The 26406-nt window shown below is 45.9% G+C and overlaps 1 protein-coding gene across 2 annotated transcripts in view; it reads left to right on the top strand.

Moving 5' to 3' along the window:
• Positions 1-26406, top strand: part of pik3ap1 (phosphoinositide-3-kinase adaptor protein 1) — a 126048-nt gene that overhangs the window by 52971 nt on the left and 46671 nt on the right. For both annotated transcript variants that reach the window (XM_041176075.1, XM_041176074.1), the window contains exons 3-7: positions 1017-1186; positions 2859-3003; positions 7337-7479; positions 22035-22167; positions 24635-24831. In XM_041176075.1, coding sequence (XP_041032009.1) covers positions 1017-1186; positions 2859-3003; positions 7337-7479; positions 22035-22167; positions 24635-24831 — 788 coding nt within the window. The remainder of the gene's footprint in view (positions 1-1016; positions 1187-2858; positions 3004-7336; positions 7480-22034; positions 22168-24634; positions 24832-26406) is intronic.

Below are 26406 nucleotides of genomic sequence, written 5' to 3'. Positions count from 1 at the left end.
TAGCCTCTCTGGATCTTTTCATTGAGAACTAATGGCGCTACATCAGTCGTCTCAATCTTACAGCTCTCCTCACATGTCCTTACCTTCCTCCCTCTGAGCTTGCAACGCTATGTGCTCTCATGTCCGATCTCTAATGTCATCAAACTGGCTGACAGGGTTAGCACTGTCCGCATGCGGACTCGAAACGTTAACTCTGTTTCCCTCTCCGCAGATGCTGCCAGACCTGCTGAGTTTTTCCAGCATTTTCTGTTTTTGTTTTAAGTAGGCTGGGGTTCTTCTCCTTGGAACAGAGGAGGCTGAGGGGAGACTTTGATTGAGAGGTACAAAATTGCGAGGGGCCTGGAGAGACTGGATGGGAAGGGCCTATTTACTTTAGCAGACAGGCCAGTGACTAGGGGGCATAGATTTAAAGTGATTGGTAGAAGGACTTTGAGTGGAGATGAGGAAAAATCTTTTCACCCAGAGGGTTATGGGGGCTCTGGAACTCAGTGCCTGAAAGGATAATAGAGCCAGAAACCCCCAATTCACTTGAAATGTGTCTGGATACGCAACTCAAGCACCATAACCTGCAGGACCAAACGCTGGAAAGTGGGATTAGGCTGGTGGGGGGGGTGGGGAGGGGGGGGAGCGGTGTGACTCATTTTCCGGGCAGCAGAGACACGATGGGTCAAATGGCCTTATAAACTCATTATGTGTCATAAACTTTCCGTGATTCTATGATAAATTTTAAAATTAGTAGAAAGAAAGAAGAATCACTTAACATTTGTATCGTGCATTCCATGACTTCAGGATGCCCCAAAGTACTTTCCAGACAAAAAGGATAAGCCTTTACTTACACCCAGGTTGCTCATGTGTTTGAGCACCTGTAGTGATAGATGGCTGTAATTGTGGTTTCAGGATAAAATGGAGTAGAAGGATCAAAGCATGTCAGGTATGTCTCAGTGGTTATTGGTCTGTTGTAGGCAATTGTCTTGTGTCCATTTGTAAGGCTTATTCAAACACTTGCACCTCTTCAGGCTCCAGCAGGGACTCGGGCTGTGACACAACTGAATCTGAAGCACAAGCTGAGCCTCAAGCCAAAGTGTGGAGTAACGTAGCCAAATCCCACCTGGAATCTTGTTCCCAATCTAACAGAGACCATCAAGAAAACATAGTGAAGGTTTTACCAGACAGGATCCAATGTGGGGTAAGTATTAACTATCATACGGGTGTTACGCTTCAGCCCATATGTTTCTGTTTCACGGAAGATGAGTTGCATCAAAACATAAAATGAAATAAGTTACTGGTGCTAATTTCATGCTTTTGATTGTGTAGAGCAGCTTTCAGTCGAATAGAATTCAGCAAAATACACAATGTAATAGGTCAGCGTACACAATATAAGCGCATTCTAGAAGGTGGCAGGGAATGAGTTCTGCAGGGAAGCTCAGTGTTACAGGGAGGAAAAGACCCAGGACTGAGAAGAGCCCAATATCCAAGGGAGAGAGAGTGTAGGTCAGGAGAAACCCAGTGTTGGGGGAGGGGAAGGGGTGGTGGGGGAAGTGTGTGCTGAGGGTAAACCCAGGGTTGAAGGTATGGACAACCCCTCAGGGTCCTCAAACTCGCCTCTTTAACCATTTGTTAAACTTGTACACTTCAATAGGCCCCGACTCACCATGGTTTCTATGTTCCACATCCACAGTTCGAGAGCTCAATGCCCCTCATTGCTCTTATTTGTGTGGCAGGTGTTTTCAAGGCCTTCCTCAGCTTCCCCAGGCCTGTCCTCAGATCCGGCCTGTTACTTGGTTTGGTCTATTCAATATACCTGATCCTCTTCATTCCCTTCTGCCTGGACTGGCTCACAGGCCTAACTCCCAGAAGGTTGCCAGATCCACTCTCATGGTCTCTGCTCTGTGCATATTCCACCTGATGCTTTCTCTCCATGATCCAGGTACCGATCTCAGCCCTCATGCCAGTTGCTGTGTGCTTGCTGAACACCCTGGACTTCACCAAGTTTAAGAATGCAGAATTGAGTACATCAGTTTAACAAAGCCTGTGAGACCCACACAGAGACACTGGAAGATATTGGATCATAGGGATAGGAGGAGGCTGTTCAGCTAATTGAACCTGCTCTGCCATTGCTTCATATCTGTGGACATCCTTTCCTCATAAAAAATCTATTGCTCTCTGAGTTGAAAATTCCAATTGAGAACCCACAGCCTTTCGGGGAAGCAAGTTCCAGATTTCAACATTTTTGTGTGAATGGGTATTTCCTGATTTCACTCCTAAATGATTTAGTTCTATTCTTAACATTGTCCCCATCATTCTTGACTCCCCCTCCAAAGGAAACAGTTTCTCTGCATCAACCCTTTGAATTTCATAGTAACCATTTCAATTAAATCACTCCTCAATCTTCTATACTCTAGGGACTACAAGCCAATTTTATTGAATCTGTCCTCATCATGTGGAACTCTCTCTCTCTCTCTTGCTCTCTATAATATATATATATATATATGGACAAAGAATGGGAAAGCTATTGAACAGAAAGAGAGAAATACCCACAATGAGACAAGTGTGTGTAAGTCATGTCGGGAATAAGAGAAAAATAGAGAAAGGCTCAAAGGAAGAATGAGAGAGTGAGAAACAGGTAAAGAAAACATTATAGGAAGAGAGAAAACAATGTTCTTATTCCAGGAGAACAAATTATTAGAGCTTTATGTTCTTAAATAAAATCTGGTTAGAATTGCCCCATGTATCTTCTAGAAGAACTCCTGTGCTATTTGGTCAGATCACCCCCTTTCCAACGATGACCAACACATTCTCTCGTGATGCCGCAATGTGCTGAACATTCTCAATACAGGTATTTTTTTTTTTAATTTCAGGTACCACAGCAGATGTTTGTTATTTTAAAGGTTAAACTGGACACCAAAGTGAAGAGTGAAATTGACTTTGTATTCGGTGCAAAGGCTGCTGTCCGGGTTCCAGCAACACTTATCAATGAGTACACAGTATCTGCGCAAGCGCCAGGTAAGACTCAACCCTGACAGAGAGAAACTGTCCTCGAGTGTTCAGTTTTAATTATTGTGTTTAAGCCAGTTCTTTATTCCCAGTTCATCCCTCATCTCCTGCTGTACAATTCCCGATTGGAACCTGGTAATAACTGACTCAAAGTACAAGTATACCCCCAATAACTGCAGCAGGGAACTCTTTAAAAAAAGCCCCAGCAAGTTATTTAAGTATAGCCTCCTTTTCATGAATCCATTCTGTTTGTCATTTCACAAAAGACACATAAGGTGTAAGAAATGGAATAAAAGTGGCAGAAGGAGATTTAGAGAGGTGATTGTCAATCACAGAAGACTCATCAATTTTAATTTCTAGATGGTGTGGATGTACAGGGGTAAACTCCCACTTTGGGGCAAGAGCAAATGTCAGGAAATTGCCCACTCCCGTTCATTGATGTTTCTGTACATTTCACTGGACAGAAGTCACAATCTGGGGGATGTGAATATTCTGAAATGCCCTGGACTTACCTTATTTCTGTACACCGATTAACCAACATCTTTATCTGGTTCAACTTACATGTGACTCCAGTCCTACTCAGTTGCCCTCTGTGGGCAATGAGGTGTGGGCAATAAATGTGGCCTGATTGCTTTTCCCATGTATTTGCTTGAATACAAATGTGTCTGGTGTGCTGTGTTAGCTCGGATTGAACACAATGCTCCACAGGTGATTGTTGCAGGGACTATAGAGCCTTGAAAGCTGCAAAAAACCAAAAAATGCTCGAGACATTCAGAAGGTTTGGCTGCATTTGTGTGAGAGCAAAGATAAGCCATCGGTTTGAGTCAAAACAAAGGGTCTGTACCCAGGATGTTAAGTGATCTCGGTGCACTTTTCCATTTGATCTATTTGTAGCATTTTTGGTTTTAGTTTTAAATTTTTGGCACCTGCTGATTTTTGTTCTCTGTTCAGAGTTACAGCCGAGTTAGCTCAGGATGCTCCTCCATAATCCTGTCCAGAATCAGGTGTGATTGCCACTGAGATGAACAGAAAATGTGAGCGGTGAGGCCTAACCCAGCCTCAGCACCTGCTCCTTGCTTCCCTCCACAGGTTTATATTACCAGGAGGGTCACTGACCTCTCTTCCCATGCCTGCATCATATAGATAATGATGGGCATGGAGCCAGCTGATTCCCCTTCAGTCTGACTGTCCATGTTACTGCCCCTCTTTGGAGAGGGCGAAGATAGGTGCCAGGAAATAACAGGCCTGAGACACCCACTTGAGGAAAAGGGTCTTTTCTCCCTTTATTTCACCCCAGCGTTTACCTGATGAAGAACCTTGTCTTAGCTTAAGGACTTCTGGGGGGTCCTAAACTGTTATGGGGCTTTCTGCTTCCCATTCTGCAATAAATGTCTGATTTGGCTAAATTAGGTTGCATTCGGGGCTTGGCCTGTTCCTGAGGCTCCAGTTAAACTATATTTTACTGGTTTCACAATCTACTGCACCCGGAAAGAGTTTGAAGAGACTGTGCGCCAGCACTTCCCTCTCCCACACTCATGCTGCCTGTTTATAAGTTCACTGCTACACAAGAACTCTTGCCATTTGACATTGTTTACCTGTTATAGAAGTTAGGCAAACAGACCTGTAGCTGCCACATTCAGGTTTCTTATTCTTTTTCCATTTGCTTCCAGTCAACTTACTTGTGCGCTAAGATTCAGTGGTGAGCAGAGTCAGGTCCCAGAAATCCCCTTGCTGGTCTTGTTCAATATCCTGGGATATAAACCCCCAGGCCAGGAAATGTCTCGCCATTGTCTCTTTGACTTCCTCTTGTCTATTAACTTGAATGATCCCTAGCATCCTAATCAAAAACAGAATTACCTGGAAAAACTCAGCAGGTCTGGCAGCATCGGCAGAGAAGAAAAGAGTTGACGTTTCGAGTCCTCATGACCCTTCGACAGAACTTGCGTTCGACTCCAAGAAAGAGTTGAAATATAAGCTGGTTTAAGGTGTGTGTGTGGGGGGGCGGAGAGATAGAGAGACAAAGAGGTGGAGCGGGGGGGCGGGGGTGTGGTTGTAGGGACAAACAAGCAGTGATAGAAGCAGCTCATCAAAAGATGTCAACGACAATAGTACAATAGAACACATAGGTGTTAAAATTAAAGTTGGTGATATTATCTAAACGAATGTGCTAATTAAGAATGGATGGTAGGGCACTCAAGGTATAGCTCTAGTGGGGTTTTTTTTTTATTTATATAATGGAAGTAGGTGGGAAAAGGAAAATCTTTATAATTTATTGGGGAAAAAAAAAAGGGGAGGGGGAAACAGAAAGGGGGTGGGGATGGGGGAGGGAGCTTACGACCTAAAGTTGTTGAATTCAATATTCAGTCCGGAAGGCTGTAAAGTCCCTAGTCGGAAGATGAGGTGTTGTTCCTCCAGTTTGCGTTGGGCTTCACTGGAACAATGCAGCAAGCCAAGGACAGACATGTGGGCAAGAGAGCAGGGTGGAGTGTTGAAATGGCAAGCGACAGGGAGGTTTGGGTCATTCTTGCGGACAGACCGCAGGTGTTCTGCAAAGCGGTCGCCCAGTTTACGTTTGGTCTCTCCAATGTAGAGGAGACCACATTGGGAGCAACGAATGCAGTAATGGAAGTAGGTGGGAAAAGGAAAATCTTTAAAAAAAAACCCCACTAGAGCTATACCTTGAGTACCCTACCATCCATTCTTAATTAGCACATTCGTTTAGATAATATCACCAACTTTAATTTTAACACCTATGTGTTCTATTGTACTATTGTCGTTGACATCTTTTGATGAGCTGCTTCTATCACTGCTTGTTTGTCCCTACAACCACACCCCCGCCCCCCCCGCTCCACCTCTTTGTCTCTCTATCTCTCCGCCCCCCCACACACACACCTTAAACCAGCTTATATTTCAACTCTTTCTTGGAGTCGAACGCAAGTTCTGTCGAAGGGTCATGAGGACTCGAAACGTCAACTCTTTTCTTCTCCGCCGATGCTGCCAGACCTGCTGAGTTTTTCCAGGTAATTCTGTTTTTGTTTTGGATTTTCAGCATCCGCAGTTTTTTTGTTTTTATCCTAGCATCCTAATGTTAATCACCCTGATACATACTTCAACAGCAGTGTATTCTTTTGTATCTCTGGCTGGAGTGCCACTTTATCATTATTATTCTATTCATTCACTTTGATAGATGCTTATTTGGTTTAATTTTGATTATTTAAGGCTTTATTTCTGCCTGTCATTAACCTTTGCCTTGTGACTGCTGTTGGTTGGAGACATAATATCTCTGAGGTAGCGCCTTTGAAGGTACTACCTTTGGAGAGACTGATGACCACATCATATGCATCCAAAGAAAAATGAACTCAGCAAACATACCAACAAAGAATGAGTAACTGGCAAGAAATTGAGCAAACAAGCCTCCAGATTTTATTTTTCAAAGTTATCATTCACGAGATAGCACGTATCACAAAACTATTTGCAAAATGTTTCTCACGCAATAGCCCAGGAACTTTTGGCCTGTTCTTTTTCAAGCTGAGATTTACATTAATGAAGTACAAAGGAACTGAATCACCAACCAACTCTGAACCTCCGCATTCAGTGAGAACTCCCTAGCTCAGTCCTCAGCCACATTGTCAAACACCCGATTCCCTGAGGTATCATTGACATCTGTCTTTGTAACTGCTGTCATTATTAGCCAGCTATGCTCACTGACTTAGAAGTCAACCCATACCTCTCTGTTGTCCAAAATTACCAGCCCATCGCCAACCTCTCTAAGGCCCTTGGACACATCATTGCTCCTCAACTCTGTGCCCAACACTCACTGTTGGACTATCCAGCCATCCAGTCTGGCTTTTGTCCACTCAGCACCCAAATGGACAGAACATTTAGCTCCTACCAGAAATTTTCAGTGGTAAATCTAAATTCCTAATGCTCGCTGTGTGTGGATGTCAGAGATAGGGCCGCAGTGTTGGAATCCATCAGTGTGGGAGTGCAGAAGCACACAATGACAGTCTCTCCTTCATGCCAATTCCAGCTCCTCAGAACTTCCTTCTTGTGCATCTCCAGTACCTTCCCAAACTGCCCCTCTACTTCCTGCTCAGTTCCTACCCTGTGTAAAGTACCCTGGATGTTTTGAGATCTAAACCTGTAAGCTGCTTTGCTATGAATGATTTTCAAGTATGTTGGGAGGAATTATGATTTCATCCAACATTTCAATAACAAACACTTGAATCTGAAAATAATTACTGATCAGCAAAATGGGCTGTCGAAATGAGCAGATATTTGGGATAGTGTCATGGCACCTTCCATTGTGGAATAGCTAACACTTTTGCCTTGTGTTGAACAGATATGCCTTCCGGTTTGGTCACACTCACATTATACTCAGGGGATCTGAAAGTGAGTTCAGCAACTTTAATTTACTACACTGACATGGAAGAAATTGAAAATCTCCTGAAGTATGCCATCAACCCTGTGGAATTCATGTGCCAGGCAAGTAGTTTAATGTATTTATGTAGCATCTTGGTCACACCGAGCTCAGGAATCAGGTCTATCCCAGCAACAGAGGGTGAGATGGAGATTTACTGTAGAATGTGGGGTTATGTCAAGAGATTAGAGAAGCAGGTTTCCGTAGGGGTAATTAAGGGGAGATTTAATGGAAGTGTTCAAAATCATGAATAGTTTGACAGTGTAAATAAGGAGAAACTGTTTCAAGCATTCGAAGAATCAATAACCAAAGGCACAGTTTAAGGTAATTGATAAAAGAGCCAAAGATGGGGATGAGGAATTTTTATTTATGATGCAAGTTCTTACATTGAGAAATCCACTGCCTGAAAGATTGGTATAAGTAGATTCAAGGGTAACTTTCAGAAGCGAATTGGATAAATAATAAAGGGGGGAATATTTGCAGCCTATGCAGAAAGAGCAGGGAAATGGAATTAGTTAAAATAATTAGTTAAATAAATAAATAGTGAACTAAATAAATAGTTAAATAAATAAATAGTTAAATAAATAATTAAAGGGGGAATATTTGCAGGCCTATGCGGAAAGAGCAGGGAAATGGAATTAGTTGGGCAGCTCTTTCAAAGACGCTCCTTTTGTACTGTGTATCATTCTATGATCCAAAGATTAACTGAAGGACAATATTCTGTTGTCATAAAACAGGATTGGAAATGTTATTCTAGCATTATATAAACAGTAGAAGCTGAATGGAGTGTGGCTCATTTCATCCACATGGATGGAGCATGTCATTGGACAGAAGGATGGCTACGATTGGTAGAATCTATAGTTTGATGTGTGCAAGCCTATAATAGAATCAAATAGTGTCTAGGTGTCTGTAGTTTTATCCATTGACATTGGCTGGCTGGTGTTCAACAACGAGGTTCATGTTGGTTGTGCTTCAAGTCAGTGCCAGAGGATGAAAGATTCAAGGCCTGGTGGCTGTAAATGTGAAAGAATTCCGGCAGCATTCTTCCAATCCCCAGTCAAAGACATAGCATTATCGCTAATTTACCGTAATTGTCGATCGGATCAATGAGATTAGGCAACTGGTGTGGGACATGGAAAGAATATTATGTTGATGCAACACAGTCAGTGTGAGGCACACTATTGTGGCTGTATCAAGAGAGCTTTCCATCATACTCCGTGCTGTACCTGTCTTGGGAGTGTTTGATGGGGACAGTGCAGAGGGAACTTTACTCTGTATCTAACCCCGTGCTGTACCTGTCCTGGGAGTGTTTGATGGGGATAGTGCAGAGGGAGCTTTACTCTGTATCTAACCCCGTGCTGTATCTGTCCTGGGAGTGTTTGATGGGGACAGTGCAGAGGGAGCTTTATTCTATATCTAACCCCGTGCTGTATCTGTCCTGGGAGTGTTTGATGGGGACAGTGCAGAGGGAGCTTTATTCTTTATCTAACCCCGTGCTGTATCTGTCCTGGGAGTGTTTCATGGGGACAGTGTAGAGGAAGCTTAACTCTATATCTAACCCCATGCTGTACCTGTCCTGGGAGTGTTTGATGGGGACAGTGTAGAGGGAGCTTTACTCTGTATCTAACCCCGTGCTGTACCTGCCCTGGGAGTGTTTGATGGGGATAGTGTAGAGGAAGCTTTACTCTGTATCTAACCCCGTGCTGTACCTGCCCTGGGAGTGTTTGATGGGGACAGTGCAGAGGGAGATTTACTCTGTATCTAACCCCGTGCTGTACCTGTCCTGGGAGTGTTTGATGGGGACAGTGTAGAGATTTACTCTGTATCTAACCCCGTGCTGTACCTGTCCTGGGAGTGTTTGATGGGGATAGTGTAGAGGAAGCTTTACTCTGTATCTAACCCCGTGCTGTACCTGTCCTGGGAGTGTTTGATGGGGACAGTGCAGAAGGAGCTTTATTCTGTATCTAATCCCGTGCTGTACCTGTCCTGGGAGTGTTTGATGGGGACAGTGCAGAAGGAGCTTTATTCTGTATCTAATCCCGTGCTGTACCTGTCCTGGGAGTGTTTGATGGGGACAGTGTAGAGGGAGATTTATTCTGTATCTAACCCCGTGCTGTACCTGTCCTGGGAGTGTTTGATAGGGACAGTGTAGAGGGAGCTTTACTCTGTATCTAACCCCGTGCTGTACCTGTCCTGGGAGTGTTTGATGGGGACAGTGTAGAGCGAGCTTTACTCTGTATTTAACCCCGTGCTGTACCTGTCCTGGGCGTGTTTGATGGGGACAGTGTAGAGGGAGCTTTATTTTAAATCTAACCCCGTGCTGTACCTGTCCTGGGGGTGTTTGATGGGGGCAGTGTAGAGGGAGCTTTACTCTGTATCTAACCCCGTGCTGTACCTGTCCTGGGAGTGTTTGATGGAGGCACTGTAGAGGGAGCTGTACTTTTAACCTGTGCTATGCCTGCCCTTGGTTTATTTGCTGAGACAGTCCTGAGTGAGCTTCACTTGCTGTCTAACCCAATGCTGTTACCTGAGAACACCCAACATCTGGATACCCAGAATGAAATGTGTTCCAATGCCTTGGTCCCTTACCTTGTGCACAAAATCCTCAAGCAGGGTAAAGGAATGAAGTTGCGAGTCAGTGTCTGTGGCTGACTCTGGCTGATGAAACAATTTGTAGATGTCTGTGCTTACACGAGCTTGCTGTTGACACTACAATAAAGGACAATAAGAAATGGAAACACTAGAACTGTTGAGAAGGGGAAGTCTTGGCCAAGGAAACAGAGGGAGGAAGTGTCTATTCTAAGCTGTTATTGAGAGAGCCTGCGAGGCTAATCCTTAGAACAATGCTACATCAGGAGGGATGCAGATGTTAGTTAGTAAGGTTGATGCATAAATGTCAAGTTTGTAAAGATGTGAAAGTAATTTAGTTGGGGTGGGGGGGAAGAATGGATTTTAAGACAGTTTGGGCTTGGTGTATAATATACTTGAATAGCTTTGGAATCAGCCAGGGTTTCTGCTCCTGATTTGCTCTCTCGCTATATTGGCTAAGCCAAGGTCAGGCCAGAATAATGTCCTGCAGGGCAAGAGATTACACCGATTGGAATTGAGCCAGTCTTGTAAGATCCTTGACCTATGCAAAGCTGTGGACTATCCAGCTACGTCCTGGGGAGAATCTTCTTCCTGGCGGGTGGGCTGGGTAGGAGCGAGTGCGGGTGGTCACGCAGCTGATCACCGCCCACAATCGGCTGCACGCCGCCATTTTACGTGAGCAGGCCAATTGAGGCCCACCCAGCGTAATGCACAGCCAGTAGCCCTCAGTGCTCCCAGTGCGGGTGGGGAGAGGAGGGAGAGTCGGGGCCTGTGCTCCTTCATGCATGCTGCTGGAAGAGCGCAGAAATCTCCCCGAGGCACGGGGCTGTCTCAGGGAGATTAAGAAAGGCTATAAAAATGTGAAAAATAAAAAAAATTTTAAAAATAATTCAGACACGTCCCCTCATGTAACATTGTCACATGAGCTGTGACATGTTTATGAGTTTACATGAAACATTTCATTAAATTAATAAACCCTTCATGAAACTTCACCCCGCTCGTGGATGAGGTTCCGTGATAAATGCGAAGGCCGCCTGGACTCTTCGCCTGCCCGACCACCTTAAGGTTGGACCAGAAGCCCTGACAAGTACTTTAATTAATGGCCTTAATAGGTCTTTGATAGTTCGGCGAGCGCGCAGCCGACTCCACTCTGTGCACCCACCGAACTGAAGGCCGGAATGACGTGTGGTGACATCGGGACATCCGCCCAACATCACCGCTCATCATTTTATGCGTCGGTGAGTGGGACCCACCCCCACACACCGACCAGAAGATTCTGACCCACGAGTAGATCTTTCCATTCCTGAGATTGGAGCGCAAGGTTAAGCTCGGAATTTCAGTACAGCTCTGAGGGAGTGCTGCGCTGTTGGAGTTGCCGCTTTTTGGGTGAGACATGAAAAGCCGCGTCTGCCCTCTTGGCTGGAGGGAAGAAATCCCACTGTATTATACTGAGGCAGGGCAGGGGTGTTATACCCAGTACCCCGGCCAAAATTCATCCCTCGATAAATGTCACAAAAACAGAATACAAAAACAAAATACTGTGCATGCTGAAAACCTGAAATAAAAACAGGAGACGCTGGAAATTCTCAGCATGTCGGGCAGCACCTGTGCAGAAAGGAGCAGAGTTAGCGGCCGGAATTTTACCAGGGTTTTGGCAGTGGAATATGTTGCAGGAAGGCTGGAAAGATGTGGGAGTGTGTCGGGGCGGGGGAAGGGCTTAATGCCTTTCTCGTCACCTGTTCTGTCAACAGTGGGAAAGGTGACAGACCCCCCCCCCCCCCCCCTCTCCCCAGGAGCCCCATTGAGTGGCTTGAGTGGCCAATTAATGGGCACTTCCCGCCCCTATAGGCATTTTGCCAGTGGTGTTGGAAGGGGGTGGGTGGTAGGGGTGGGGGTGAGAGGCGGGGTGGGGGTGGGGAGGCCTGCTGCGGGGTGGGGGGACTGCCCAGTGAAACCTGGTGGTTTCCCAGCAGGCTCTGGAGGGTGAGGCGGGATCTTCATTTTGGGAACTCCATGGCCAAAGGATGGGGCCCCGATGACAATGGCCGGTCCATAGCAAAGCCGCCTTGTTCCGTCTCCCTCTCCTGCCTTGCTCCGTCTGCCCCTCTCCCTCCCCTCCTCCTGCGCATCGATCACTGGAGCCTGTCAGCCTAGCCCAAGCTTCCGCCAAGAATGCTGCCCCTCATCGCAGATACTCTTGGGCATTGAGAATATTGAGGTGTTGTTTCCTTGTAGCTTTCCCTCTCAGCAATGGGCACCACAAGTGGTAGTGCTGCTGGCTCTCTGATTGGGCTGGCAGCTCTTGGGGGAGGTAGGGGGGTTGCAGGCCACCATCCTTAACTGGCCACCACTGGGAATATGCCTCTCTGGGTCCCGCTGCCCACCTAGGTGGGGTCATCTCCCACTCTCAGCCCTGGTGACAGAACTTTTACCGCTTCAGTAAAATTCAGCCCATTTCAGGCCAATGACCTTTCATCGGAACTGCTCTGATGAAACGCCATCAACTTAAAACATTCATTATGTTCCTCTTTTTACTGAGGCTGCTGGACCTGATGAGTATTTCCAGCATTTTCTGTTGTTATTTTATGATAAAGCATATTACCTTGTCATACCTTGGGCTGACAAGTGGCAAGTAACATTTGCGCCACACAAGTGCCAGGAAATGACCATCTCCAACAAGACAGAATCTAACCATCGCCCCTTGACATTCGCTGGCATTACCATCACTGAATCCACCACTATCAACATCCTGGGGGTTACCATTGACCAGAAGCTGAATTGGACTAGCCATATAAATACTGTCCCTACAAGAGCAGGTCAGAGGCTGGGAATCCTGTGATGATTAACTCACTTCCTGACTCCCCAAAGCCTGTCCACCATCTACAAGGCACAAGTTAGAAGTGTGGTGGAATACTCCCCACTTGCCTGGATGATGCATCTCCAACAATACTTGAGACCTCAACACTATCCAGGACAAAGCTGCATGCTTGATTGGCACCACATCCACAAACATTCACTCCCTCCACCACCAACACACAGTAGCAGCAGTGTGTACCATCGACAAGATGCTTTGCAGGAACTCACCAGGGCTCCTTACAAAGCACCTTCCAAACCCATGATTGCTACCATCTAGAAGGACAAGGGCAGCAGGTACATGGGAACACCACTTCCTGCAAGTTCCCCTCCAAGCCACACACCATCCCGACTTGGGAATATATCACTGTTCCTTCACTGTTGGGTCAAAATCCTGGAACTCCCTCCCTAAAAGCACTGTGGGTGTACCTGCACCACAGGGACAGCAGCGGTTCAAGAAGGCAGCTCACCCCCACCTTCTCAAGGGCAAATAGGGATGGGCAATAAATGCTGGCCTAGCCAGCGACACCCACATCCTTTAAATGAATAAAACCAATGATCACATTGTTGCTTGTGGGAGCTTGCTGTGTGCAAATTGGCTGCTGATTTTCCTCACGTAACAGTGACAACACCTCAAAATGATTTCATTGCCTGTATGGTTCTTTAAGATTCCCTGAAGTTGTGAAAGCTGCTATATAAATACATGTGTCTCCTTCTGTCTTTCTAACCATAACTCTCTTGAGAGAGAGAAAGCAAGAGAGGGGGAGCAGGTCTTGGACTGTTGCCATCTGAGTGGCTTGTATCCTTGAACCGCTATGAGTGTGAGGGGACATTTACTTCCCCTGGTCCCAAGCAGGTCTCAAGTTAAACATTAGCTGGAAAAAACTGGGTAAGGAACAGAAACCTGTCATTTATAACCTTGCCCTAAACTCTTAGGCCTGAGTTTCCGGCTCAGCAGACAGTCTCAATCAGCCGGGAAATGGACCACAGGCCGCGATCAGCCCCCGACTGTGATTTCACGCTGCCTGGCCAACTAACGGGTCAGCGCTGCTGGGGTGGGGGTGGGGAGGAGGGCGGGCGATGATGTCATCGCGGGCGCTGGCCAGTGCTGAGAGAAGGCCCCCAGAAGGCAGAGAGCTGCCTCAGGGAGCTGAAGACTCAAAACAGCAAAAATAAATGTCTCAAAAGCTGGGGGAAAATAAAAGTGCCCTCGCATCATAATCGGTCACCTGAAAATTTAGCTGATGAAAACGCTGTCCGCAGAAATTTATTTATGTTTAACTTCATCACGGAAATCTCGACCCGCCTGTGGATGAGGTTTGGCAAAAAATGCGCAGGCCGCCCGACCAATTCGCCCGTCCGCCAATTTGGGCGGGCTTGGTAAAATGACAGACAATTGCACTGTTAATGGGTTTAATTGCCCTCTTAATTGTCGGCGGGCGCACCTCCGCCTCCCCATACACCATGGACTGCAGTGGTTCAAGAAGGTTGTTCGCCACCACCTTCTCAAGAGCAAGAGCTGATGCTTCAATCGTTAATCCGAGTGGATTGTGGCTCCTTTGAGGTTTCACTCTCTGTGTACCCAGGCTGGGCAGACCCCGGGCTGTAATTAGACATGAACTTCGAGGAATGCCTCTGCCTGGTTTTGGATGAACCTCCTGGCAGCTCTCCAATTGCACTTCCAGCTGGTCATTCTCCAGCTTACCCAGTGAGTGTGGACAGGCTACTCAGCTTTGATGGGAATGCAGCTGAGCCCCGGCCTGTTTGTGCCCAAAATCAGAGTTCCACGCTGAATCAATCGTTTGGATTTTCCTCCTGGAAGTGGGTGGGACCTCAGCCTGACCCATTTTCCTGGATTGAGTTTATGGGTCACACAAGGTGAGGTTGCGTTGAGATTCCTGCCACCAGGGGACAGCCTGTTGAAACTGAGGGATAATCCGGTGGTGCTGCAGAGATTCGCCAAGAGGCCTGCAGTACTTTGAAGGGGTAGAGGAGCCCCTAATAAAGGAGCTGTAGGCATGCAGGCCCATTGGAACAGACTAGACAGAGATTAGGCACCCCCTCCATTCCCACCGCTATCAAGGATCAATCAACATCTTCCACCAGGTGAGTGACAGTAACAGGGCTGGGCAGAAGGGAAGTAGGAAAGGAGGCTCCAGGCTCTGGCCTCTACCCCTCCCCTCCCGATATTTACTTACAATGGGCAGGGAAGGGGCAGATCCAGTGAGAATGTAGGAGGGAGATTGAGGTGTTGCTGGGCCTTAGCTCTTCACCTTGCATCCATTTTCACAGATACCCTGCCCAATTTCGACAGGATACTAAAGGACAATCCAGCCCACTGGGTAGCGATCAGGAGTCAGAAAGTTTGGGGTTTCTGCAAGCTCTGGGTGCAGAGGTCAATGCTACCACTCAACCCCTGGCTGACATCAGCTAACTTGGCACAGAATAATTTTGACTTCTGGCCAGCCATCTGTCAAAGAGGCCACCATGCTTGTAAGGCCCAAACCTTTGAATTCTGAAAGGAAGGTGTGGGGGCCAAAGATGGGCCACTCTTTGCCCTCAGGAACATTGGCTGGATGGGACATTAACACATTAAAATCTATTTCCCACTTCCTGGATGCTCCCAATAATTTATTCATATTGCAACATATGTCTGTGTCATAAAAGCAAGATGCTGGAGATCTGAAATAAAAATGGAAAGTTCTGGAAAAATTCAGCAGGTCTGGCAGCAACTGTGGAGAGAAACAGAGTTGATGCTTCATGTCCAATATGACTCTCCTTTATTTCCAGAGATTTATTATATCTGTGCCACCCTTACAGGAGGGAGATGGAGTAGGAGGATTGTTCAATCAAGGCCACTGATTTTAGTAGTTACAAATATAAGCCTGTTGCCAAATATGAAGCATTTTTAAAATTCATTTACAGGATGTGGATGTCACTAGCTCAGCCAGTACTTATTGCCCAACCCAAATTGCTCTTGTTCAGAGGGCATTTAAGAGTCAACCACATCGCTGTGGGTCTGGAGTCACATGTAGGTCAGACCGGGTAAGGATGGCAGATTTCCTTCCCTAAAGGACATTAGTGAACCAGATGGGTTTTATGACAATTGACAATGGTTTTGTAGTCATCATTAGACTTTTAATTCCAGATTTCTTGTTGAATTCAAATTTCACCATCTGCCATGGTAGGATTCAAACCTGGGCCCCCAGAGCATTTCCCTGGGTCTCATGGAATATGAATCCAGTGACAATACCACTGTGCCACTGCCTCCCCATACACCATGGACTGCAGTGGTTCAAGAAGGTTGTTCACCACCACCTTCTGAAGAGCAAGTAGGAATGGGCAATAAATGCTGGCCTTGCTGATGACTCTCATATCCCAGGAAATAATCAAAAAGAAGATTGATGTTGTTTTTCAGAATGGTTTCTAGAAACCACTGATGATCCATACATAGCCCTCTGAACCTTCTATACTCAGCCTGGTTCTCCATTGTATTAGCCACCTGACATCTGTCGTAGGCACACTTTCTCTTCTTTATCTTAACCTCTATCTTTCCTGTCATCCAGGGAGCTCTGGATTTGTTTGCCCTACCTTTCCCCTTCAAGGGAAAGGCACATTGACTGTGCCTGAATTATCCCTTCCTTGAAGGTAGCCCATTGTTCAGCTACTGTTTCTCCTGCCAACCTTTGATTCCATTTTATTCAGCCCAGATCTATTCGTACCCCATTGAAGTTGGCTTTCCCCCAGTTCATTATTCCCACTCTGGACTGTTCCTTGCCCTTTTCCATAGCTGACCTGTGTCAAGGATTTAACTCAGTCTATGAAATGGTTAAAAATTTAACTCAAAGAAAATGCAGCTAAAGAATTCTTTTGAGAAATTCACACACCTTAATTTCACATAGGCATGTACAGATGCAGAGGCCTTTGAGAACAGATTTTTAAGCCATGCTTAAGTTGACAACATTGCTCTTGCATTTTAGAGAAACATATTTTGCTTCTCAAGAATTCCTCAGGACAAAGAGGGGTCTAACAGTAAAACACACAATAGCCATGTTATTCAAACACAACATATATTCTTTATAATACAAAGTTAAATTAACAAGTTAGTCAGATTTTGCAGGAAAATCATTCAGTTGAGACCTTTCCTCATAACTGAGACAAAGACAAGAACATCTACACTTTATACATTTGATTGTAAATAAGCTAGTTTATTATTTGTTTGAATATCCTACTCTTATTCCTTAAGTAGGTTTGAAGCTTAAATTTACTATATTTATATTAATTAGTTTATCTTGAATTCACGTTCTGTAATAATCAAAACATTACTATGATGTAATTTGAGATTTAAGTTTAAATAAAGTACTACAAAGTAACCATTACAAAAGGTTGTGGTCTCAGTCTGTAAACCTCATGAACCCTAACTCTTCTAGAATTCTTAATTATAAGGTTCTAAGTTCTGGGAGAGGTTACTCTCCAATAGGAAAGAGAATTCTACTGTAATGCACCATGTAAGTTTTATTCAGAGATATCTTTGTTTAGTCTAAATACTCCTGGAAGAAAGGATATTTTATCTTAGGACCACATTAATAACTAGTGTAGCTGATTTACCTCTTATGATGATTTGAAATTCCTTTCAGTTGAGGATTTGAACTAGCAATAAGTTCAGTTGAATAAATTTACCTACTGGTGTGGCAGATGGGGGTTGTGGGGGGTGGGGCGGGGGGGGGTGGGTGGTGGCGGTGGGGTGCAGGTCGGGAGGGTTATAGATAGCAGAACACTAACACCTAAGCCTTATGATAGATACAGTGTTCACAGTCCCCTTAATGTTCTCCTCCTGACACTTGATCTAGCTGGCCTATTCCCAGGAACCAGGTCTAACAGTGTTTCCTTTCTCATTGGACTGTAAGCATACTGTGGTAGAAAATATTCCTGAACACACTCCAGGAATTTATCCCTCTCTGCCCTTTACAGCAGTGCTATCCCAATCTATATTTGGATAACTAAAGTCCCCCATTATAACTATCCTATAATAATTCTTGCACCTCTCTGTAATTTCTTGCAATTTGTTTCCTCTATGTCTTTCCCACTAGTTGGTGATCTATAGACTACACTGAGCAATGTAGTTGCACCTTTTTTGTTCCTTGGCTCTAGCCAAATAGATTCTGCCTTTTTTTATCTGCTTTTGCTGATGATACAAAGCTAGGTGGGTAGGTAAAGCTGTGAGGAGGACACAGAGAGGCTGCAAAGAGATACAGACAAGTTAAGTGAGTGGAAAAAAGGTGGCAGATGGAGTATCATGTGAGGAAGTGCAAGATTATTCACTTTGGTCATAAGAATCGAAAAGTAGAATATTTTTTAAACGGTATGAAACTTGTGAATGTTGGTGTTCAGAGATATTAAGTTGTGCTTGTGCAAGGAACACAAAGTTAGCATAAAAGCAAAATACTTTGCACGCTGGAGATCTGAAATAATCAGGCACAGCAAGCATTTAGGAAGGCAAATGGCATGTTGGCCTTTATTTTGGAGTACAGGAATAAAGAAGTCTTGCTGCAGGGGCTTTGTCGAGACCACACCTGGAATGTTCTGTGCAATTTTGGTCTCCATATTTAAGGAAGGATATACTTGCATTGGGGCAGTACAGTAAAAGCTCACTAGATTGGTCCCTGGGATGAGGGGGTTGTCCTATGTTGAGAGGTTGAATAAATTTGGCCTATACTCTCTGGAGTTTAGAAGAATGAGAGGGACCTTATTGTAACATACAAGATTCTGAGGGGGTAGATACTAAGAGGTTGCTTCCCCTTGTTGGGGAATCTAAAACAAGTGGGCAGTTTCAGGATCGGGGAGATCATTCAGGACTGAGATGAGGAGAAATTTCTTCATTCAAAGTGTTGGGAATCTTTGGAATTCTCTACCCCAGAGGATTGTGGATGCTCCACAATATTGAGCATATTTAAGTTTGGGATAGACAGACTCTTGGTCTCTCAGGAAATGAAGGAATATGGGGAGAGGGTGGAGTTGAAGTCCAAGATTGGCCATGATGGTTTTGAATGGTAGACCGGACTCAGTGAGTCGAATGGTCTGCTCCTGCTCCTATCCCTTGTGTTTGCAGGGTTTTAAGAATTTCTTTTCCGAAGTTGGAAAATTCCATCCTTTCTCTGTTATTTCTGATCTATCGTATCAAAGGACCTTTGCTGGCCACAGCTTCCTCAATGGTTCAGTGTGGGGAAGTGCGAGGCTTCCACTTTGGACCAAAGAAATGTAGAGCAGAGTATTTACTAAATGGCGAGAAGCTAGGAACTGTAGAGGAATCGAGAGATCTGGGGGTCCAAATACTAAAATCTAGTGCTCAGGTACAAATAATAATTGAAAAGGCTAATGGAATGTTAGCTTTTATGTCGAGGGATGGAATACCACGGGCCGGAATAATTACATACATCTCTGGTTAGGCTGCATCTGCATGACTACATTCAGTTCTGGGCACCATGCTTCAGGTAGGATATATTAACCTTGGAGACTGGCTGCACACATTCACCAGACTGATACCAGGATAAAAGGGTTAAATTATAAGGATAGATTGCATAGACTAGGTTTGCATTCCTTTGAGTGTATAAGATTAAGGGATGATCTAATAGTAGTGCTTAAGACAGTTAAATGATTTGATAGGGTACATGGAGAGAGGCTTTGCTGGGAGGAGTCCAGAGCCATGTGGCATAACATTAAAACGTAGAGCTTGGTTACTTAGGCCACAAAGAGGAGACAGGATTTTTCAGACCGTGGCATCTCCTGCTCCACCACCCAAAGAGCCGGCGGGGATACTGCTGCCAGCAGCTGTTTAACATTCGGCGGGGTGTTAACTGGTTAAGGGCGAGACTTCCACTTCCATCTGGGGAGGAAGTCCCACCTCTGAGGGCTGCTGCCAATCAGACAGCCGGAGGCTCTGTAATCCCAGCAACACCCAGGTTCGTGGGGTGGTCACTGCTGGGATTGCAGCCCATCCCCAGAGAAGGGGAGCTCATGGAGGCTGGGCTTTAGCTAAATCCAGGGTATAGACAGGGTCTCGTGGGCAGGCCCCAGCCAGGGGAGCGAGGGGGTCAGGTGCTTTGGGGTGGGTTAAAGGGGGTCCCTCCAACTGGCAGAGGGGGCCCGCAAAGAAGTTACCCATGCCTTGCCCCACACCAAAGCTGCTGGGCTACCCACTTGGCATGGGCATCTCCCTGCCATAGACAAAATAGTGGGGGTGGGAAGTTTGAGGCATTTAATAAGCCACATAAAGTGGCCTCAATAGGCTTGAGGGCGGGTGGGCTGCCCTGTGAGCTGCCCGACACCTCCACCATCCCACCGTAAAATGGGGGACAGGCCAGGGACAGGTGGGTAGGCAGCGGGCAGACCATGGCCTGCGTCGTACATGCCCCCAAAACCGCCCCCCAGCTTTCAAACTCACTGACGGGAGACTGGAAAATTCCACCCGGGGATTGGAAATCTGGAACTCTCTCCCCCAAAATCTATTGAGACTAACTCAGTCAAAAATTTCAAAACTGAGATTGACAGATTTTGTTAGCAAATGTATTAATAGGTGCAGAGCTGAAGCACTTAGATAGAGTTAAGATGCACATCAGTCATTACCTGACTGAATGACAGAACAGGCTCGAGGGACTGATTGGCCTCCTCCTGTTCCTTTATCCCTCACAATTACTGACTATCCCACAAGTTCAGTTATTTTCTTTATAATTCTTAACCTTCAGTTCCATGTTTAATTTTTACTGCATTACAGTGGCACTTCTTTGCCTGACTGGGTTACTAGACGAATGTGCTGTGACTCTGGAGAAATGGAAGGGGATTCGCTTCCTGGCTCTGGGTGGAGTTTGCTGGGGAAACTCTCAGAAGATGTAGGCTGTGAGGCCAATCACTGCCTTGCTACCTCAACCGCCCCCAACCCCCTTATCTGTCATTGGCCCCTCCTTCCCCACCCACCACGTGCAAATGAAGGCAAAGGGCCAGACCACGTTCCTGTCAGATTTTCCTTCCCTCCCCTCCCCACTTCGCTCCAGTTGACCCGCGCGTTCAGAGGTTACGCAACGAAGGAAAAGAACCTTGTGGTGGCTGCCTCCCCCTTTGAGTCGGTCTCAGTGATTTACCTGATGAAGGCTTGGCCTCCCTCCCAAAATTTGGGAACAACTCGAACTCAACTTCCTTTTAAAAATTCTCCTTCCTCTTCCACTTCCTGCAACTTGTAATGGACCACAATGATTTAGTTCAGGAATATTACACCTGTTTTCAAACCAACATGGTGAATGGGGTAATGCCAGTCTCCGTCAGATTGCAGTGTGAAATTCTGAGGTTTCATGCCCAGAAAAATAGGTATCCTCACATTGGAAGTTTCTCCCAGAAATCAAAGACTCGGCCATCCAGCCCTTCACATCTGTGCTGCTATTTGTCTCCTTTTGAGTGAACTTTTCTAATCCTCTGACTACCCCGCACACCTCCCCCACCCCCCCCACCCTCTTCATTATTCCTCTTTTTCAAGCAAGTATCAGCACTACCTGCGTCTTCCCTGAAATTGTTCAAATTTCAAACTGAGTCAGTTAAAAAAATTATTTCCGGATCGGGACTGTAATCAGAGCTGTGACAAAACTGTTATAAAGCAACTCTTGTTCACAGACACATCTCTCAGATATAAGACCATAGACAATAAGACAAAGGGGCAGAAATTAGGCCATTCGGCCCATCGAGTCTGCTCCGCCATTCAATCATGGCCGATAAGTTTCTCAACCCCATTCTCCTGCCTTCTCCCCGTAACCTTTGATCCCCTTACCAATGAAGAATCTATCTATCTTGGTCTTAAATACACTCAATGACCTGGCCTCCACAGCCTTCTGTGGCAATGAATTCCATAGATTCACCACTCCCTGGCTAAAGAAGTTTCTCCTCATCTCTGTTCTAAAAGGTCTTCCCTTTACTCTGAGGCTGTGCCCTCGGGTCCTAGTCTCTCCTACTAATGGAAACATCTTCCCCACGTTCACTCTATCCAGGCCTTTCAGTATTCTGTAAGTTTCAATCAGATCCCCCCTCATCCTTCTAAACTCCATCAAGTATAGACCCAGAGTCCTCAAACGTTCCTCTTATGTTAAGCCTTTCATTCCTGAGATCATTTAAATTCCTTCCTGCTTCCTGTCTGCAGGCTTTCCATATTATACCATATAACAGAGAAACACTGGACAAACTACTGACAGAGTCACTGAGGAGAAACATGCCAGCTAAGGGGCTGCACATATTTGGAATTAATCAGCTGGAAGAGGATGATCTATCTACAAGTGAGTATTTGATATTATTCCAGACTCTGGAGGAGATTGAATATCAAGTGAATCCATGATCCATGTGGTCAGTTGGACGATGGCAACCAGATTTTGATCCCACTATCCCTGTCAGAACCGAGGCAAACGGGTCCTGATTCTAGGATTCCCGCCCTCATTCCCGTCGCCGGCTGTTTTGAGCAGCGTGGGATAAGAATGCAGGGAACGAGCTGGCATGCAGTGCTCCCGACTTTGTGGGCTCCATTATGGGAGTTGACATTTTAGACCTCCACGAGTTTCATTGAGCCAGGCCCATTTTGGTAGGCAAGATGGATCACAATATGGAGAGTCCTAATCTGGAGTCAGAACCTTTTGACAGCTAAGTTCAAAAGGTGTTGCCCACTTCACATGTCACAATGTAATGATAAGTTAAATATGTTCTTAATTCAGTGATTTTTGATAGGGCTTTGTTTAGAAAAGGTAAGTGACCACCAAATTGACCAACATTGTGAAAGTGGAAAAGTCTTCAAATGCATTAGGGTATATTATGCACTGAATAAAGTGCTTTTCTGCACTAACAGCCTTGAGATTCAGTTTTCACTGTTTCAATTGCACCCTGTACTTTGATTTTTGTTTGATTACTAGGTCAGCCATCTGTTCAGTCTTTGAAGCAGTGCAACAGATGGCCACCTGTTCCATTACTTCAAAGGCTTTAATGCGTTCAGCTCTGGAGGCTTTGTTGACAGAGTTCTGTGATGGAATCTCATTATGAATGCCTGACAGAGCTCCAACCCATTAATGGATTCAGCTCAGTGGAGATTGCTGTCAAAAAGACTGTGAAATTTGTTTTGATTGACAATTTTATGAGTTCCTAATAGGAGTATGGGTTTTTTTTTGAAGAAGTTCTTGAATGGCTGTTTGCTTATTTTGACAGTTTTATGACCGTTTAACAGGATTAAGCTTTTTTAGAATAGTTGAGTTTGAATGAGTGTTTTTTCAATTTGACTGTTTAATGAGCATCTCAAAGACTTCCCAATGTTCTTTTAGGGGTCATGAGTTCTGTCCCTGGGTGAGTGGGTATGGTGGAGGAATGGGGAGATATGAGGGTGCATAGGGGATATAGAGGGATGGGGGGATGTCCTTGGGAACCAAGGTGGGTTTGCTAACCTTCCTGCCTTGGAAATCACCCACCTCTGTTTCCGACCCTCCCCTGCTTCGAAAGACAGTGGCCCTAACTCCAGTCCTCCTCACAACCCCACCATGAGCCAAGCATCGGGACATGAGAAATGGCCTGACTCGCGATTCCCAACTTGAAGATGAAAATCCAGCCCTGAAACTCTGAAAGGACAGGGTGGCACAATGGAGTCCCCCTTTCCTTTCAATTTCATGCACACACAGTTTTCTGCTTCCACCATTTCTGGGCCCCCCAGAGCCCATGTAGGCTCTGCCCCGAAGCCATGTTAATGAGGTGACCAAGGGAAATGGGGGCCCCTTCCATTGGAGACTGACTAAAACCCAGTACTGGCTGTTCAAATCTAAACTGCTCACAAGACCAGTGCAGATGGAAGTGTTTAAAATGTTAAAAAGATATGACAGGGCATACACAAAGAAACGATTACCTCTGGTGAGGGAATCAAGAGTGAGCGGGGCATAACCTTAAAATTAGAGCCAGACCATTGATGGGAAAGCACATCTTCGCACAACCATAGTGGAAGGGTAGAACTCTCTCCCCCCAGAAAGGCTGAGGATGAATTGGAAATTTCAATAAAAATCAATATTTGTTTTTTTTATTCTTTCACTGGGTGTCGCTGGCTGGGCCAGCATTTATTGCCCACCCCTAATTGCCCTTGAGAAGGTGGTGGTGAGCTGCCTTCTTGAACCGCTGTAGTCCATGTGGTGTAGGTACACCCACAGTGCTGTTACCCAGGATTTTGGGTAACATGGTATGAAGATTATGCAACCAAAGTTGATAGATGGAGTTGACGTGGGGGTCAGCCATGATTGAACGTTGGAGGAGGGTAGAGGGACTGAATGGCCTCCTCCAGTTCCTATGCCTTAATGAATGTCAGCAAGTTCTTTGACCATGAAGGACAACACAGTTGGCCTCATCCTGTCCTCATCCATTGTTGCCATGTACAATGCCAAGAGGCATCAATGGAAAATGATCAGGATTGGAGGGAGTGGTGACCAGTCAATTTATCTTTATCCTGTATGGTCAAGGGGGGAGGCCAAATGCAATGTCCCTGTGGAGCTGAGGGAAAGCAGCACAGACTGGGACGATCCACTGGGGAGTAGATGGGGTCAGGAGTAACGGGGTGGGTGGGGGGGGGTGGGGGTGCGGTTGGCAGGTGGGGAGTGTGGAGAGCACTCTGTAAAGGGATACTTTCACTGTCATTTAAGTGAAAGACAAATTCCTAGGCCTGAACTCGAAATGTTATGAAGCCTAATGGGTACCAGTGCATTGATGAAGAGTTTAATATTCACACAGCTCAGCGCGATGTAGAGCTCCCAACCCTGCTTCACTTTGCAGCCAAGTACGGCTTGAAAAACCTGACTGCTCTTCTGCTGCAGTGTCCAGGAGCATTGCAGGCTTACAGTGTGGCCAACAAACACGGGGATTATCCAAACAACATGGCGGAGAAGAATGGTTACAGAGACCTCCGACAGTTCATGGACGAATATGTGGTAAGGACTGGAATAAACATGGAGGCAGGCTGTTCAGTGATCAACAGCCCCTTTCTCATGTGCATTAAGTGGGCTTCAATTTCAGAATATGTAGGTGGTGGGGGTTTGGGTCCTGGTGGTGACCAAGGCATTCTGTGAAGATTGTATGCTCAAAGCAAAAAAAACCCAAAACTCTCCAAACAACACTTCCTTCTTAAAAACAAAAAAACTGTGGATGCTGGAAATCCAAAACAAAAACAAAAACAGAATTACCTGGAAAAACTCAGCAGGTCTGGCAGCATCGGCGGAGAAGAAAAGAGTTGACGTTTCGAGTCCTCATGACCCTTCGACAGAACTTGAGTTCGAGTCCAAGAAACTCAAGTTCTGTTGAAGGGTCATGAGGACTCAAAACGTCAACTCTTTTCTTCTCCGCCGATGCTGCCAGACCTGCTGAGTTTTTCCAGGTAATTCTGTTTTTGTTTTTGTTTAACACTTCCTTCTTGTTTTGAATCATTTTTTTAATATGGAAACAATAACTTAAGAGCACAGAAGGAGGTTGTTCAGCCCATCATACCTATGCTGGCTCTTTGAACGAGCAGTCATGCTTAGCTCCACATCCACGCTTTTGCCCATAATCCTTAAGTTCCTTATCCTTAACTCCCTGTCCAATCCCCTTTTAAAAATATTCATGGGGCTGAATTTTATGCAGAGGCCTCAACTCCCACCAGTAAAGTTGGGGGTCAGTCCACTTGCACTTGGTTGACTGGCCCCTTGGCCATTTTACAGCCGTCGGGCTGTCCCCATTGGGAGAAAGTCCCTCCTCTGAGAGCTGCTGGCCAATCAAATGACCAGTAGCTCTCTTGTCTCAGCAGTGCCGCCAGGAGCCATGGCCACTGCTGGGACTGCAGGCTGCCCCCAAAGAAGAGGAGCTGTGGAGTCCGAACATGCAGGTGATTTTGAGAGTCTTGCTGGGGCCAGGCTGGCAGACCCTGCTGAGGGGCAGGGATCAACAGGGCAGTGCAGGGGAAGGGGAAACTTTGGGGAGGGGGGGGTTACCTTGAGGATGTTTCCAATGGGCACAGGGTTCCCGACCAGGAGGCACCCCCTAGCCTGCCCAAGAGGCACCAGGTTTTACTTGGCAGCCTCGACACTTGGTGCTGGCCTTCCCCAACATGGGAAAAACCCCAGCAATGGTGGCAGGACGACCTTAAGTGGTCATTAATTGCCCCATAGGTGAGCAGGCCACCTAACGCCCCCCCCCCCCTCACCCATGGGTAAAATATCCACAAGTTGGTCAAATCCCAGCCACAGAATCAGCTTCCACTACCTTTTCAGGTAGAGCATTTCAGATCCAATAACTCAGTGAAAGCATTCTCCTAATCTCCTCTCTCATTCCTAACTTTCTTTTGTTCATTCGTGGGAAGTGGGAGTCACTGGCTGGGCCAGCATTTATTGCCCACCCCTAATTGCCCTTGTTCAGAGGGCATTTAAGAGTCAAACACATTGCTGTGGGTCTGGAGTCAGACCAGGTAAGGACAGCAGGTTTCCCTCCCTAACAGGCCTTAGTGAACCAGATGGGCTTTTACAACAATCAGC

The sequence above is a fragment of the Carcharodon carcharias genome, chromosome 28, assembly GCF_017639515.1.
Source record: "Carcharodon carcharias isolate sCarCar2 chromosome 28, sCarCar2.pri, whole genome shotgun sequence".
Taxonomy (NCBI): domain Eukaryota; kingdom Metazoa; phylum Chordata; class Chondrichthyes; order Lamniformes; family Lamnidae; genus Carcharodon; species Carcharodon carcharias.
Note: the sequence above shows the minus strand (reverse complement) of the source record. Positions and strands in the feature narration are given on the sequence as shown.